This window comes from Solea senegalensis, linkage group LG5, assembly GCF_019176455.1.
Source record: "Solea senegalensis isolate Sse05_10M linkage group LG5, IFAPA_SoseM_1, whole genome shotgun sequence".
NCBI lineage: Eukaryota > Metazoa > Chordata > Actinopteri > Pleuronectiformes > Soleidae > Solea > Solea senegalensis.
Window position 1 is genome coordinate 5,845,773 of NC_058025.1, and position 18,145 is coordinate 5,863,917.

The 18,145-nt window shown below is 39.8% G+C and overlaps 2 protein-coding genes across 9 annotated transcripts in view; one reads left to right on the forward strand and one right to left on the reverse strand.

Moving 5' to 3' along the window:
* mctp1a (multiple C2 domains, transmembrane 1a) overlaps positions 1-14,959 on the reverse strand; it is a 172,217-nt gene extending 157,258 nt beyond the window's left edge. For 7 of the 8 annotated variants that reach the window (XM_044025865.1, XM_044025862.1, XM_044025864.1 and 4 more), the window contains exon 1: positions 732-1,630. In XM_044025865.1, the coding sequence (XP_043881800.1) occupies positions 732-1,259 (528 nt within the window). In that variant the 5' untranslated portion in view covers positions 1,260-1,630. Of the gene's footprint in view, positions 1-731; positions 1,631-9,450; positions 9,611-13,955; positions 14,047-14,254; positions 14,301-14,746 lie in introns of those variants that run through there. The other variant, XM_044025870.1, reaches the window with a different exon arrangement.
* fam81b (family with sequence similarity 81 member B) lies at positions 8,374-18,049 on the forward strand. The gene is made up of 8 exons (XM_044025942.1): positions 8,374-8,387; positions 9,463-9,670; positions 11,328-11,446; positions 12,637-12,766; positions 13,665-13,771; positions 15,143-15,266; positions 15,652-15,832; positions 17,919-18,049. The coding sequence occupies exons 1-8, from the start codon at positions 8,374-8,376 to the stop codon at positions 18,047-18,049; spliced, it is 1,014 nt and encodes a 337-aa protein (XP_043881877.1).
* Positions 18,050-18,145: the final 96 nt, after the last annotated feature.

Consider the following 18,145-nt stretch of genomic DNA (forward strand, 5'->3'; position numbering starts at 1 on the left):
CAGACCGATATCGGGATGTGCTGATACTCAAGATTGTGATATCGGTTTTGTAACCGACACAAAAAGTGGTATCGAGCGACACCTTTGTATCCTACATTTTTGTATTCTTTTGTCTTTTACTCACTCATATTAATGTTGTAGCATCTTTTATTCAACAGGAATATCTTTTGGGATGCATTAAAGTTATTTTCCTGACTCAGCGCGTGAACAGATGAGGGAACACACCAGTTGTAAATCCACAGCACTGCTGCTTACGTGTCTTATATTTGAAAATTCATGCAAACATTAGCCTTTTTTGCAGCCTGAGGACGCTGTGACAATAAAAGGGGAACTATCCTCTATCCTACTCTGAAAAACAAAATACATAGAAAGAGGGAAGCTGTTGGGTGCTTGTGATAAAATCACAAAATAGAGGAAATAAGCTCAGTGTGGTTGTGTAGTGTAAGTGTAATCATGTTGTCACTGAAGATGATGATGATGATGACACAGGCCTTCATTTGCATGAGTTGATGTTTGGCCCGTGCAGCTCTTCCTCTACAAGCTACATGACATGAGTAAAGAGAGAAATAAAGTGGTAAATTACTGACAATCCCCGCGGTGAACCACAGCCTCATCAAACTTCATCTCTCTGTGTCATTTCCAGGCCAATCACTGTGGATGTGTCATAATCCCCCCCTTTTAAAAAAAGTGTTCAATACCATCTTTCTTTTATTCCTATTTTTCTTACTCACAGAATCACTCGTGTTTTTACGCAGCTCCTCCTCATCCTCACCCCTCACCGCGGCCGCGTCCACCACCACCAGCTTCTCGAAGCACGCCGAGCCCAGAGAGGAGCTCTTGTGCTGGTACGTGATGAGCTGGGACAGTTTGGGGCTTCCGTGCGCCGTCAGCTCGGGCTTGCTCCCCGTGGCTCCAGAGGCTGCGCCGAGCGGATGGAGCAGCGGCCGTCCGTCCGCGCTGGTGCCGGGGACCGCATCGCCTCCACTGGACTTCTTGCTCCCGTCGAAGCGGGCCGGCGTGGAGAGATTGGGCTGCGACGACGAGAACACTCGATCCAACTGTTTCTTTTTCCTTTTAAACATCCACAGTCCCGACTCCTTCTTGCTGCCCTCCGCGCCCCCGGTGCCGCGACGCTCCGACCCCAGTTTAGGACTGAGCCACGGCTTGGTTCTCTCCTGGAAATTCTTCCACATCCTCCGCTGGTAGGACTCCTGTCCCTTGGAGGTGTTGCCCTCATCCTTGGGTGATTTCTGCTCCATGGTGCCTGTGCAGCAGCCGGCCAGCCTGAGCACACTCTGAGGATGGATGTCACAGTTTGCTGCGGCTGATGATCACCTCAGAGCGCCAAGAAGGAAGACGCGCGGTGTGATGATGATGATGATGATGATGGAGGGGGTGTTAGTCACACGAGGAGCCTCACAAAAATGCCTAGTGTGCAGGCAACACTGTAAATTTTATGTCTCTCTCTCACACACACACACACACTCACACTCTCACTGTGCAGCATGCAAGTAAAAAACCCTGAGTGTGGAGAAGTTGGAGCACATGTAGTCACTTCTGCAGCTGGAATCACCTGAAATTAAGATGCTCCCACTTATCTGTTGTTATCTGCTGTGTGTGAGTCCCTGCTCTGCCCCGCTGTGCTTAAAGGGTTTAGGTAAACTTCCTCTTTAATTTCTCCATTCAAATGAAGGGTTGGGGAGTGCACTGCGCCCCCCTCTGGACAAAACATGTCACTTGACTTGGATAATAATCAGTATGCTGGTGGGTTACATAACCATAACCAGTCCCACATTCACTGTGCCTGCTGGAGATGTTTGTAACACAGCTGTGGGGAAAAAAAACCCACTTAACAAACCACAGAGAACAACAACAGCTCCAGATTCAGGAGAAGGAGTCTAATGGGACGAAACCTCTTTTTTTGTGTGCGATACTGATGCCGATATGAGAAACTTGAGTATATATACCGATAATAGCTTGATACAGTAATTTTAGACCATTTATGAGCTATGAAGCTGTTAACTCTTAGTGCTCACACAGCACAGATCTGTGTCACTGGCACACCCTTGTTAAATTGCAGTGGGAATAATTCACAACTCCTTATATGGACATCCTGTGGTGTTACATCTTCAGGCTTTACAAAGTGAATTTTTTTCATCTTCTTATGTGTTGTTGAGTCAGTTATGATTCATTTTACATAGTATATTTGTTTTTTAAAAGCGGGAGGTGCGATACTCAGAAGTGACAAAATAGATAGTTTTTATTTTATTTTTGTTCATAAAAACGAGCCAAGCTAACATTGTATGTGACGCATTTCCAAATTTCACAAATTCAAACGGATTTGAAAAGATTTTAAAGTTAAAGTTAGTTAGTTTTTATTAATCCCCTTAGGGAAAGTATTCCTCTGCATTTTGACCCATCCTAGAATTAGGAGCAGTGGGCTGCCACACTGAGTGGCGCCCGGGGAGCATTGGGGGGTTGGGTACCTTGCTCAGGGGTACCCCAGCCCTTTTTGGCCGGGTGGGGATTTGAACAGGCGACCTTCTGGTTACAAGTCAAGTTCCCTTTCCACTTGGCCACGGGCTGCCCTTTTTGCTCAAAAAAGAGGATGTAAGACATTCTATATTGCAAATGTTTATAGCCTGTATACATTTTGATATAGTAATGGGAAGAAAGCAGCCGAAATGCTATGTGTTCTAAGGGTTAACAACACATTTGTGCCGAGTCATTTCAAAGACATAATTCTCCAACTGTGTAACAAATATTGTTCTCCCAAAAACAGGAAATAAACAGCCCAAACATGACTCAGCTAGAATGCTTTTGCTGATTGCGGACCACGATATTGGTGCAAATACATACTATTGTATCGGTATCATATGTAGGATGTGATATCGGTATCAGACACACACACACACAAATAGTATTGACTCACTTTAAAAAGATTAAAATGCATAAGGAAAACTGAATCTTACTTTTCAGGCAAAAAAATAATTCTTGTTTGTTGACAGACAGAAATGAAAATTAAGATGCAAAACATTGTCATCCCTACCAATTGTGAGTCACATCAAACACAATGACAGTCCAAATAATCCCATTATTGTTTGTGATTTACAGCCTCTCCTTCAAAGTAAAGGTTAACTATGGTCATTTGTTTTGGCTAATTTACATTTCTTCCTAATTCGTCACAACAAAAGATGCACATAAGAATTGAACAAGACTTATGGTCTTTCTCTATCAATTTTATTTTGTAATTTAGTAGCATTTGAGGAGGTTCCCAGATGTTGTGAAGTAGGACACAAGGACAGTTGGCATAACATAAGAGGACACAGGGGACAGGGCAAGATGGAAACAGATGATTCAAGTGGAGCCAAAGGAGGAGGATTACATTTCTGTAACAAATGCGTGTAATGTATGTATAAATGACCAACTACTTAATAAATAGTATGCCAATGCAAATTATTTAAAAATAGGTAAAAGGTAATCAGTCTGTCTCTAGATTACTGAGCTGGGTGAAGTCTCAAAACTGAAGTACACTCATTTATTATGATTCTTTTTAAGTGTGGGTTTAGAAACTTCAAATAATAATGTCAGGGTGAGCATAACATGTACATGTATGTAAAGGCTTAAGTGAGCTAAGCGGCTGCTTGGGGGCCTCCTGACCACTAAGGGGGCCCCAAGAGTGTGTGAACATATTGAAGAAATCTAGATATATTTGGGAATCTAAATAGCGTTGAGCTGAAGTTATTTGGTTTTTGGTTATTTTGGAGTTTTACTGGCTTTACTTGATTAATTCAAGTTCAGTAACACCACCACACTCAGCGCTTCACTTTGAAAATGAAAGTGCAAATTAATACTCTGACACTTTTGCGATTTAACTGCCCTCTAATGTTAAAAAAAACAATAGCACAACCAGACAATGAGTCTGAAGCCTTGCAGGTTTAAAAGACTTGTTTTCCTTTTGTGTCGCATTGATGCCTCTGCACGCCATAGCTTTGCCCTCAGTATGTCCCCATCAAATGGGTCAGGCCCCAGCTAATGTTATCACCCACATGCAGCAGTGAGCAGCCAGCGCTGCGGAGTAGCCTCTTCTCTTCTTAGTTGCTGTGCAGCTGCAATGAGAATAATAACTCATTACGTCCTCCCCTCTGGTTCATGTTTCACTGCTGTGCCCTCTGGTTAACACTGTATCTGCATTCACATAAACAAAAACACAGCAAGACGACAAGGAGAAAGCACAAATCTCTGCCAAGGTCACTCAACTTTGCATCATTTAGAGCAGATTTCGACCTACACTCACTGGCTACTGAGTTAGATACATAAAACGTCTTAAAGCAGACCATCTGCTTCAAAATTATCAAGGCATTTTTCTCCCAGAGAAATGCCACCCACTGGATATGTTCTCCTTTTTTCCTCACCACTCCCTGTAAAACCTAGATATGGTTTGGCTTGAAAATCACAGTAAAAGAGCAGTTCCTGAAATATTCAGACCAGCATAGCTGGCACCAAAAACCCTGTAATGTTCAGAGTCACTTTTCATCCACATTTAATTGAAACCCCAGCAACCTCTTCTTGACCATGTCTAAATTAAAGCCGCGGCTGATTAACTGATTAATCTATTGATTTTTTTCTCAATGAATCGAGTGTTTGTTTGGTCCATAAAAGGTCAGAATAATGATTTCTTTGTCAAATGGAGCAAAGAAAACCGAACATATTCACATTAAAGAGACAGAAAAATCTGAAAGCTTGTTTTAATTTTTTTAAGAAAATGATCAATTTACTTCTCTTTGACGATTAATTTAGTAATCGATTAATCGTTGCAGGCCTAGTCTAAATGCATTGACGGATTTACTGACACTTTCAGAAGATATATTAATGAATACGTTCCTCTATCTTGCAAGTTTAACAACTGTATCTGGCTGGGTCACCACCACAATCTAGAATTCTTTCTTGGGCCACAATCTACATTCATTTCAAACAAATCCATCCTGAACTTAAATTATGCTGCTTACAAACATATAGATAGACAAATTATAGCCAAGAACCAATTTGGCAGGGGTAATAAATAACAATAGTGAGTCCACATCTCCATATTATTCTGTGTGGGAAAACATGACACACGCATGCACAAGATTTAACATCATGCCTCATGTGAACAGCGCTGATTAAATTTTACTTTGAGAAAGTCAATTATAAAAGGGGAAAGAATAAGATAGACATCTCTCAACTACACAATCAGAGATAAGGGAAAGTCCAAAGCCTTGTATGGACAGACATGTATTCACATGAGACACACATGACATGACTGTGGCATAATTTGTAGTATTGAAGGTGTGAGTGGCTCTGACAGCGCCCTCTGTTGATAGTTTCCTGCTGATTTATATAGAAGACTGCTTCATATTTTACATCTGAACCCAATCAAATGTTTTGCTTTAGCTTAGGATTGCTCAATATCTAATCCATTCCATAAACTAAATCACTTTAATTACATCCAAGAGGGCACTGGCAGCCACACCACAAATTGCCCTGAGTCCTCCCCCCTTCAGTTAAGTAGATGGGGATCTGAGCATGTGAGCCAGTTTTCTATTCGGCTGCCACCGGCTTTTCTGCTGGACCATAGTGAGGATAACTGATGAGTGTGCACTGAGCAGGCCTTTCCTGTTAATGATGCTGCGTTGGTCCACTTGATAAGAGACCCACAGTGTTTGTGGCCGCACACGTGCACAACTACACACAGGCACACACACAAACCTCCACACATAGGACTAGCGCTGCAACTAATGGTAATTGTCATAATTGATTAATTGGTCGATTAAGTTCTTGATTCACTGAGTAATCATTTGGTCCATTAAAAGTCAGACAATACTGAAAAATGTTGATTGGTTTTTCCCAAACCTCAAAATAATTCTGAACTCAAATGTCTGGTTTTGTCCACAAACCAAAATTGTCATGATTTTTTTCTTTGTTATATGGAGCAAAAAAGACACCAGAAAATATTCACATTTAAAGCTGGAAAAAAACAGAGAACTTGTTTTAGTTATTAAAAAAAAGAACACACAAAAAACAAACTGAATAATAGATTATTTGACAATTAATTTAGTAACTGACTAATCTATTGCAGCACTGCATAGGACTAGGCTATTACAGTGAAGAAAAAAACAAACAAACAAACACATAATATAATTAGTTTTGCAAATAATGCTACTCCAGAACACTGTATCATTTATTAGCATATAACTACATTATACTTTAGCAGCTAATGCTTACGCACACTCATAGCAGAACAGAAAAAAACAACTAACTACACTATACATATTTTAGCAGCTGTGCACTGCTAGCAGGACTAGCATTAATGACGGTGGTGGTGTTAGCACCGCTAGCATTAGTGGCGTCTACAAATGGTAGAGCTATTAGCTGACACTACTATCTAGTAGCTACTAGATAGTAGTGTCAGCTAAAGTGTGTATACTATAATATGTAGTAGCTACTACATATTATAGTATACACATTTTAACAGCTTATAACATAATTTTCTGCTGTGTCGTGCCTTATTGAGTAAATATGTCATTCGGTTCACAGATGATATGGCAGCAACATGACTCACAGTGTGGGATAATGAAGGCCATAGGTAAGAAACATGACAAGGCCATTTTCACTTTGAAGCTTTGACTCATTCCCTTCATGATTAATTCAGTCCAGCAAAAGGCTGAATGGTCAATGGACTGTCATACAGTAATAAAAGTATTTTATCGTACACTGTGCGCATTGACTCAAGGATACAGGATTGGGCCAATATTGTCTACTGAACAGTTGCAATAATAGATATCCTGATGTACATTTCTCTCTATTGTCTGTTGCCAAAGAAATTAAATTAAATAACGCCATATATAGGCTGCTCTAATTTCTAATGATCAGCATTGGCCATAAAACAACCCATATCCCCCTGGTATGAGCTGTACCAGTTCTTCATATTGAAACTTCTTTTCTTTCTGTGTAGTCGAATGCTTCATTGAAATACATTATTTACAGACATTTTGTTTTTTGTCCCTGAATGTTTTGATGTTCCAGCGCTAGAAAATATCAACTTAACTATAAGAGGCATAAGAGCAAGTACAAGTGATTTGTAACCAAAGTACTTCACTGACACAGATAACTCAAAGACGTGCATTTGCATGTTTACCTTGAAATGTTTCCAGTGATCTAAATCAAAGCAATGGCTCTCCCAGTGCCTGCAGTGTTTGTTTTTTTATGTCCAGTCGTGAACCACATTAACCCGGATTTAAAGCTCATCTCTACTTTAATGTGACCCGACATTACCCAAAATATCAGGATTTACCATCAAGAATAGGCTAATTCCAGTTAGCTTGAGTGTATAATGTTTTATTACACTGCAGATGAAATTCAGTTCAGGTAGAGGATGAAGATTATTGAACATTAAGAGTCTGTAGAATTTAGGGCGATGAACTGAACATTATATGATTATGTTTTAATCAATATATGAAGTAAGAATTATGAACTTTTAAATTCTATGACGTATATAAGTAGAACTGAATAATAAATTGAATATGTGAATGTGGTGAATGTACAGGTAAAATAAACTGTCAAATGTAGACTAGAATTGCATGGGATCTATTAAGAATGAATAATTGTACCATACAATAAAGAAAAACAAGATATTCTGGTTGCAAATTCACCCTTAAATGCCTCTAAATCCTACTTTAAGAACTGCAGTAACATAGACTGATGTCACGTTTGTCACAGTTGAGGTAAAAAAACTAATGTTTTACGTCATCAGATATTCTAGTTAGCCAAGTTAAGTCGCTTCACCGCACACAATGAAGGCATCACTGTCGCACAACAATTGGACAAATTCGCACAACACTTAGGGAAACCACAGTTACCAAGTGACAACAAAAACACATGAACTCAAGTGACAAATGAAGAGCGTGCCTGTAAGTACTGAAGAGAACTTAAGAAAGATTGATGTGTATATTGTTAAGAGGAAAACTGCAAAGCTTTCCATTGATTTTAGCAATAAAACATGATTTTACAAAGTAGTTAAGGTTGCATTAGAGATACAGCAGAGTAAATATCATGGTCCCACTTATACTACGATGTGCATGTTTTCTTTTTCTCTTGTAGGAAAGAAGAAATGTCATATGAGCTAAAGTTAAAACCTCACCAGAAACACAGCAGGTAACTTTGCTTATGAATTACTCAATATTATATTTCATGCAATCTAACATTGTGAAAGAGAAATTGACCCAGCTAAAACCTCAAAACTCAGTCTGTCAGATAATTAAAGATAAGTTCTACTTCCTCCTGCCGATAGGAGGAAATCAACACTGCAACAATGCAGCGAATCAAAGTGATCAAATGAATCGCTCAAAGTAAGGGTGACACAGCAATCATGTGGACATGAAGGCAGCTAGAGATCAGCTTTGAGAATGACCCCAGGGCCTGAAAGCAAATACACATTATCTCACTCTCTTCACGATACGTCTGTGGAGATGAACGCTTCAGTGAACCACACTGTGGAGGTTTTTATGTGATCCAGTGCCAGAAAAATGTCAACTTAGAAGTGCATAAGTTGCAAAACAGCCCCGGATTATCATAAGAGAAGCCCACAGAGGACAGGATGGTCCATAACATGTACTTAACATCGAGTACGAGTACCAAAATAAAAGCAGACTAAATCGCTTTTAAAAACTCATTTGTGCCTTCCTCAGTCGAGGTGGGAATCATAGATTCAATACGATACACGATGCATGGCGGCGAGTGAAACTGGCAGGAACAGTTTAGTTTATAGCACCGTAATGTCTTAATTAAAATATCGATATTTGCCCTGGCATACCGATTATCGTACTGCAAGAGGAATGACGATGATATATATCACCAAAACGATATTTTGATCCGCCCTTAGTTCACACAAGAAGAATAAGAAGCAACAGTAGGAAAAAAAGGCCGAATCCAGAGCAGTAACCAAACATTAATGATCTGTCAGCTCAAAAAATGTAATCATTTGAAGTTAATGAATGGAAGAAAGACACAAAATGGTGCTCGTCATGGAAACAACTTGGTGCCAGCTGAAGTCTTTTTGATCTGTCATGTAAAAAGTCAACTGCGCCTGGAAGGACGACGAGACGATATATCACCATATTGATATTTCGACCCACCCCTCCTCCCCATGAAGTATTAAAAAAGGCGACTAGTCATAGATTTAAAAAGAAAAATCTGTTTTCTATGTGCTGTTCATATAATACTAAGGTACAGTGTTGGTTTTCTCCCCCTTTACTCAATTCATCTATTAATTAACTTTAATATATGTCACTTATTTAATGATTGTGATGTATGGAGGCACCATCAAGCCCAAAATGCATCGCTCCACTGGGACAAAAAAGTGTATACTATAGTAGGAACTTCATTACTTTACGACTCAAAGCTTGGTTTTACCTCACGATGAAGGTCGGATGTCTCGGAGGCTGGTGTGGGCGGTCAGCAGACGGCACTGGCCGTGCTCCTGGAGCAGGCTTTCAGCATCAAAGAGGAGGTCGCGGCAGGTCTTCAGTCCACCAGGGGCTCCGTCCAGGTGGAGGCACTTTCCCGCAAGCTGCTGGAGAGACACATACTGACGGTCACACACATTGTCAAGCAGCTGAGCATGGAGATACAGGTATGCAAATGGTCAGAATGTGAAAGTTAGAAGGACAAGTTGTCATTGTCAAATGCAAAATCATTAGTCGTCCATGTGGGCCTTAGAATGTCTGATTTAAGTAAGTAAGACTTCACACGATCCTCACATCCAACACTTACAACCCAAACAAAGCAATTTTGGCAAAGCCGCGGCCTGGAATGAATAGTACCAGTGCCTGTTTCAAGTCTCTTTAGTCATTCTCTGTGTTTTTCTTGTCACCTTATCTTTCATTGAGCAGCTACTACTACATAGATTTTTGGGGTCGTGTTACTCATGTGGGCACTCCTTCAAGTAATGAGATCATTTCTCCAGTTTATCTCTGGAGCGATACACTTCTCTGCAGTTTATCTACATCCTCTCTAATCCATTTCCTTGTAAATCATGCCCAAGTCATTTTTGTATTTCAGGGTATATGCTTTACATCAGAGATGTGCTTTAATATTTTCTCCACCTCCCCGCAAAAGGACCAGACATGTGTGTGTGACATGCAGCTGAAAACACCAAAATTAGGTGTAATAAAGTATCTCATGCTCACTTTCCAAGCACATTCCCTCCAGTATTTTGTTTGTGACACTTTAAAATGTCCTTTAAGGAAGCATTTCCAAGCCACAGTCCAAATCTTTGCCCTAAACGTAACCTTCCTTCCACAGAAATGTTAGAAAGGGAAAAGTTCTGCCCCATGAGGACAATTGGTTCTTACAAGGTCAGTGTCCTAAAATCTCCTCAGCATCAGCTCATATTATTGTCTATATGAGCAAGGAAAAGTCTTATTAAAATAATATCGTGTTATGCAATGAGGCATGTAAAACAGTATGCAGAATCATTAGTGGAAAGTAATTAATGTTTTTGAATCATCTTTAACTGAGCTTAACAAAGAAGCAGAACAAAAAAGTGTCAAACCCACAGCTTGGTTAGTGTGAACCAAAAGGCTCATGGACGTAATTGGAGTCTGACATTATCCAAACTTTTAAATGGAGGCCAGAAAACTAATTAATTCTGCACATGAGGAGGTAAGAAGCTCAGCTCTTTGATCTGGTTACAAACGGGCGATTTGTCTTTTTAATGTCAGGGATTCACAATCCTTTGGTAAATGATGATTCAACACAAAAGGTGGAAGTGAGGGGGCATAAAACTGCTCATGCACAGGAAATGTGAGGACAGCATTAAAAAGTAAAGAAGTCAACATGCCATTTTACACTCATCAGCCAATTTATTACATACTCAGTACGCCTAATAAAGTGGAGGGAGAGGCATCCGCTGTCGTTAATGGAGTTAGTGTTTCCTTTTCTGTCATTATGAAGCAATCTGGTTGTTCTCTTTCAACAGTTAAAATGTATCTTTCAACCAAATAACACACACTCACTGGATACATTCTCTGTTTCGTACCATTCTCTGTAAAACAACCATCAGTTGATGAGCAGTTTTGGAAACTCTCAGACCTCAAAGTCACACCTTTTTCCTCCCTCGTCCTGTTGCTTGCTTTGAATTCCAGCAGACCAGGTCTACATGCTTTAATGCCACGGTTCTCGGTCATGTGATTGGCTGAGTAGATATTGTGTGACCAAGTTCTTTGTAACAAGTGTACCTAATAAAGTGGCAGTGAGTGTAACTGATGGTCCATATTTGATTGCTGCAGGCAATGGAGAGACAGCTCGTGCAGCGGGACTCTGTCACCTCTGGAACCACACGAGCCGTTCAAAGCTTAGACCAAAAAAACACGGCTGGCATTGGAGACCTGAGAGCAAGAGTAGCCAGGTATACATACACACACTCACACACACAGAGCCCTGAGTCCAACAAATGGCTGTAAACAAAGTTTGTGTAAAAAGTAGAACAATAAGAAGGTATTTCACATGTCATAAAATTAATTTGTCGTATTGCTTTGAAAAAACTGCTTGTTTACAGCAGGCCTGCCTTATTCCAAGGAGCAAGATTAAAAATACGTCTATTTATAGTACACATGTATTTAATATTACAGAATCAAGTGTACTGGTTAAAAGGTCAGTCACTGACATGAGAGAGGATATTGACATTTATTGACTTAAAGGCTGATTTATAGTCCAATAAAGAGTATGAAGAAAAGACCTCCGCTACTCAGTCTAATGACCTCTTCCATGTTAGTCATTACAAGTCAAAGAAAAACAGATAAACTTAACAGATACTAACAGAACTGGTCAGTGAAGCCCTTTGGTTTACCATGGTAGCGGTGTCCAGGGAAATAAACCCAAATTACAACACTCACAACATTTCAATTTGAATTTTTTATAGCTCACATCCACACAGATATGAAGTGAATATCTGCACGGTCTCTTACAGTCAACGATGCAGAGATGTTCTGCAGATACACCTGTATATACTGTTGCGACTCTGCACTGCTGCTGTATACACACAATCACTCCCTCAGTCAGGTCTGATAGTTTTGCTTGACGGCAACTGTTTTCAGGCGAAGGGCGTGTTGTCTTGTTTCTGTTTACGAAGACCAAACGGAGGCAGAATAATAACAATCACAAAAACTTAAGTCCTAAGCAAACACAGGAAGAAGGAAGAAGAGTATGAGACTAAGATGCACGGACAGATTGTCTTTGTGAATTTTAAGTAGACGTATTTTATCGCTGCCATGTTTCATTAGTGTTTGTCAGTAATTCACCTCCTAACTCAATGAGACAGTTAAATGTGTTTGTTCAGCACTCAAAGGGATAAAGTCTCTCTACATCAGATTCACCACAGCCTTCATTTAGCTTCCATTAGTTTGCCTTGGAAAGTATTGATAGGGCAACAATCTCTGGTATTTCTTTCCTTCCATCTTGTTGCCTGTCTGGTTGTCTGCCATTTTAGTGTCAGGTTCTTCAGTATAGAGCTTAGTTCCTCTACGCTCTCCTCCTGCATCCTGCTCACCTTTCTGACCTCACACCTTTCAGCAGTGTCTCTCTATCCCCCTCTCTCAGGTGTGACGCCAGCATTGTGAAGCTGAGCGTGGACGTGAGCTCCGGGGAGCAGCAGATGAACCGACTGCAGCAGGAGATGAAAGACCTCAGAGCAGCTGTCGATGTAAAGATTAAAGAACTGGAATTCAAGGTGAGAGACGGTGCAGCGTTAAAGGAGACGTTAAAGGCTGAATTTTGACCGGGATTAAAATTATGTACAAAGACTTAAAAAAAAATAGTCAAGGTCCAGTGTACAGATACCATGGTAAACTAAATTAATCGTCAACTATTTTAGAGTTATTACAATAATTGTAACTGTTAACCCGTAAAATAGCGAGTATTAAGGCAGCTTATTGCAATAATGTCTTACATCCTTTTTTCCAGAACAACCTATAAGTAATCTAATTTTTTTTTCCCATTTTCACCAACTATATAAAACACACTTGAGCAAAAAGTACTACATTTTTTAAGAAATATGTTACATTTCAAAGTTTGCTTGGCTCGTATTTATGGACAAAAATAGAATAATCTATTTTGTGACTTCTGTACAAGTTCACTAACATAATAATGTGATATAGAATTAATCATAACTTTTGACTCCATATAACAAGTTGTGTACTATTCCCACAGCAATTTACCAAGAGTGCACCTGTGGCACAGATCCGTGCTGTGTGAGAATTAAGACCAGATTTTCAGTAGAGGAACCCAGCTCTTAAAACATTATAAAACATGGATTATAACACATATGGAAGGTCATTTGCTTTCATACCAACATCACTTTCCTTCTAAAGCTGCTCTAAATCACTGACGGCAGCACACGCCGTGGTGCAGCGGTCAAGCATGTTCACCACCATAAGGATAATTGAAAATGCAGAGAAAGTGGGTCATCATCACTGTTTTCCCACGACTCCCCTCAGGAGCAGTGCAATAACATAATGAAAGCATGACTCAGCAGCATTTCCTAAACAGGGTTAGGTGCATTCATGGTGTCGGTGCCACAGCATGTCATGTGACTACTGTGTTTAATTTGCCTGTGTGTGTTTATGCAGCTCCATCGTGACCTTGGAGGACTGACAACGTCATTGACAGAGATTTCCAAGAGTCAAAGGAACAACGTGTCTGAGCTGAAGAGACACAATGAGTTACGGGAAGACAAGTAAGTAAGCAGTGGCCCTTGAAATCCATGAAAGTTTGTGAATTTGAAATAGACATGGGTCATAGAACGTGCTTGAATTTTGTGCAAGAAAGAAGTCGATCTTTAGGTAAATGTCTCCCTTGTCTGTTACGTCGTTTGAGAACCCTGAGATAGAGTCATTTGTAAATCATGAGTTTGCACTTACAATGATCAGTTTCCTTTCGCAGTGAACAGATCGGTTAGACAGTGAAGATTTGTGCTCCTCTTTTGTCGGTGTTGCAATTTGTAGACGGTCCCTGCACAAAGAGGACAGTTCAGTTAGATGGAAAGGAAGTTGTGGCTGACCGTCCACTTTAATTTGGTAGGAAAAACCCACCACAATAACAAATAATAACAATTCACATGTTATTAAAGCGTGACCAAGTGGTAACTCTCTACATATATCACCTCCCAGGCCCAATATCCAACTTATGAAGTGTTTGCACAATTTAAATCAAAACTCACCTCCTTCTTCTCCACATAATGGAACAGGTTTAAGTTTCTTTGTCACCTACAGCCAGAGAGAAGTTGAACACGTTACATTTTAACTCCAAAAGTGTTTGTCCCTAAAACTTTGATTAACTTAAAACACAGTACAGGGGGGAAAAAACTTGGCATTGAAAAGTGAAGTTTAAATGACATTTCAATGCAAAACAGCATCCCAACATATACAGTAAAGTGTGACAAGAATGTAGATGACTTTATCAGTTCATCAAGACTATAACAGTCCAGAATTAATCAAAAACACCACAATGATTCACACATATTCATTTAAAATCCTTAGTGAACCATCTTACCAAACAAAACGCAATAGACGATCTCCGGTAGCTTAAGACTTAACATTTCTTTGCTCTGGTTTCTGTATGTATGACAGTTCAGTTCTTTTTCTGTGCGAGAAACCATCTTAACAAACAAAGACGATCTGTGATGACATTCGCGTTCCCCTGTCTGACTCACCTGTGCGGTAATGACGACACGGCGTCTCGTGCAGCACCAGCAGCATCTTTTCTTCTGCTGTCATTAACTTTAATTAACAGCTATTTTAATGGCGGGAGTTGTTGGATGCTAGAATCCCATTGGCTGAAGAAGGAGCACGTGACTGGGGGGCGGAACTGGGAGCAGACAGTTCCTCAAAGATATTGAAAGAAAGGAAACAAAATACGAAAAAGCAGCAATATAAATGATATTAATATTAACAAGAAATAATATGTAAATAAAAAAATAGATAAAACAAGATATAGGTGATTTTGAGAAATTCATACAGAAAAAGTGTAAAATCAAGAAGGATATGGAAAGCCATTTGTGTCACAATTCACTTAATGATAATAAAAAAAATTTCTGACGTCTTTCTAGGATGTGGAGTGGCATAAAAGAAGTCAAAGAACAGACAGATTCACTGAAGAAGTGGTCAGAACAACAGCTCAGTGATTCTCTACAGACAAATGTGCAGAACAACCAGCAGCTACATGAAAACATGGTACGAGCGTCCTCTTCATTCACCCTCTGCAAGTTCTTTAAAGAAGGGTTAGGGTTGAAATTCTTTGGAAGTCCGAACTTCCAAAGAATCTGTTGTATTTGCATCACAGTAAATCAGTCATACACATATTACCATTTCATTTTTAACTGTAGACTGGTCTGGTCAGGACAGGTGAGAAAGGTGAGGAAAAAGTCCTAAAAACAACTATTCAGTAAGGGTGGACGATATAATCTCAAAATAGTATCACAACTTTCAATCATGATAACAAAAGAATGATATTTGACAGAATTTCAAAAAACAAAATGTTCATAAAACCAAAAAAGTGAGTATTTGTGTTACAAAATGAACAAACAAGTAAAACTGCTTGTGTGTGTTCTGTGTTCAGGTGGAGGCAGAGTCCAGATTGAGTGGACAGCTGTTTGCTCTGGAGGTCCGTGTGGATCAGGCCGAACAGAGTCAAGCGGATCGGCTGAAGCGCTCCGAGAACAAACTGGGTCGGAGGATGAGCTCAGTGGAGAGCGGCCTTCATCAGGAGCTGCAGCTGCTCAAACAGGAATATCACAAAGGCGAGGATCACAGTCACTGTGTAGCTGTCGTTCACGAGTAAACACATGCTTCACTGTACGCGTCAGGAGGGGGAAACACATCACTCACTAATGAGTCAGACATTATTTATTTTTCCCACATATTAGATTCTCACAAATCCAACTAATTACAGGTCAGTGGTGACTCTTTAAATAAAGCATGAGAGGTGTATGTTTTATTAATGCGAAGTAAGCAAACCTGCAATGTGGTTTGGTTTAAGTAGTCATCATGTGCGAGTTTAAGCTCTTATTACAGGAATTAATTAAAAAAAAAAAACCTCCTTTTAATTTCTGACAATGCAAATGAACTGATAAATTGACAAGAATACTAAATTACATGCGGCACAAAGCATAAGAGATGAAAAAGTCACATACCTCTTGTTCTGGTGTCTCACAGAAATTGAATAGATCACCTAATAAGCCCACCTAATTTTTTTCTTTCTTTTCCCTCCGGCTGATGAAATATAACTGGTTAATGATAACAAATAATGCAAAAAAATAGCTTGGTCAGTCTCGCCAATCTATATTTAATGCCTGCAATGCAGTGCAAAATTACAAAGATGAGTTCCATGTGTAATTTGTAGTTATTGGCCAATTTATTAATAATAATAATCAGCCAAAACCAATCTATTAGCCACCTCTACCCTCCTGCTCACAGTTCTCCAACAAAACCTCGACATATCAGCGTCCTCAGCACTAACGTACACAGACAGAGTGGTATCCATAAGAGTTTTGGCCCAACTAGTAAATCAGTCTATGTCTAAACTACATGACCTTCTCTTTTTGATCAACCTCCCTGGGGGAAAGTAACAAGTCAAAGTTATGGAGCGGCTCAACTCTGCATCACGCTGCCGTCAACATCCATCCTCATCTCATCTCCTCATGCTGTATATGGAAGGTTCAATTACCGCAGCACTCGCTCTCACGTCTCCCCGCTCTCTGTGTCCGACTCACAGTGAAGAAGGAAGAAGAAGAAGAAGCCTCAGTAAATCAAACGTGAACCGCTTTATGAATCACCTGCTGATTTCAGAGCTGCAGCAATTCAACCGCCGCTCTATTTCACAGAGAGGTAGAAAAGATGGAAGGAGATGTTTGAGACGGGATAAAAGCAGTACATAATTGATTACTGCCTTAATATCTGTGCTGAGACGGAGGAAGAGGAAAGTTTATCCCTCCACCTCACAGCTTTTAATTCAAAATTAGCTGTATTTTAGTCGATATAGACTATAGCTTAAGAAGTTCTTTATCCATCAATTTATAATAAAATAAAATAATAGGCTAAAATAGTACTTTTTTGCCCATCACAGCCTGTTTTAATTATTTACTTCTAACTGTGACAGGTGCTGGACATGTCTGCCACTTTATTAGGTACACCTGTGTGACCGCTTTTTAAGCCATAGTCATTCCCTCATATTAGAAACAATATGTTAAAACTCTCTCAACCGGCACACAGAGGGTCAACAGTGCGTCTGAATCACTGCAGTCATCATGGTTATCATTTAAGAAAAGGTTTGAGGACGTCGCACGACTACTTGTGGTTGATTTTCAGCTTCTTAAACGTGAATAATTCCTGGTTTCTTTGCTCCATACGACGAAGAAATCATTCAAACTGAATGATTTTGGTTTGACGACAAAATTTGAGCCATTTGAGAACATCACCATCTCTTTTTCAACATTTTCTGATGATTGAGAAAATAAATTGACAGATTAGACGATGAAAACAATCGCAAGTTGCAGCCCTATTCTTTATGTCTACGATGTCTTATCTTAAATGATTCCTGTTGTTTTTTTATATAATACATTACAAATAAAGCAAACGAAAATACTAACCAGCCGCTCGCATCATAGCAGCTTAATGCATTTATGCATGTAGTCACGATCAAGACAACCTGCTCAAAATCAGAATGAAACGTGACTTGGTTGTTATTTCAGAAACTGCTGATCTCCTGTGGTTTTAAAACAGAACAATCGGAACAAAAAAGGAGCAAATATCCAGTGATCAGTGTGGACTCATATTACCTGTAGTGTATTAATAGTTTCCAACTGTGATGCATTCTGTCTTGCGTAGGGTTCCAGTCTGTGTACGATGCCATCGAGTCCCTGAGGCAGATAAGCGACGTTAAGTCTCGCCTCGACAAGGAGAAGCTGCAGAACGAGATCAGGCACATCTGCAGCAAGGTCGCAGACATCAGTGACTGAAGAAGAGTCGCCTTTTTTTAACATCACTGTATATCGTGAAGGAACTCACTTTTTTTATACATGTGCTCACAGCTAATTCCTCCTTAATGAAGAAGC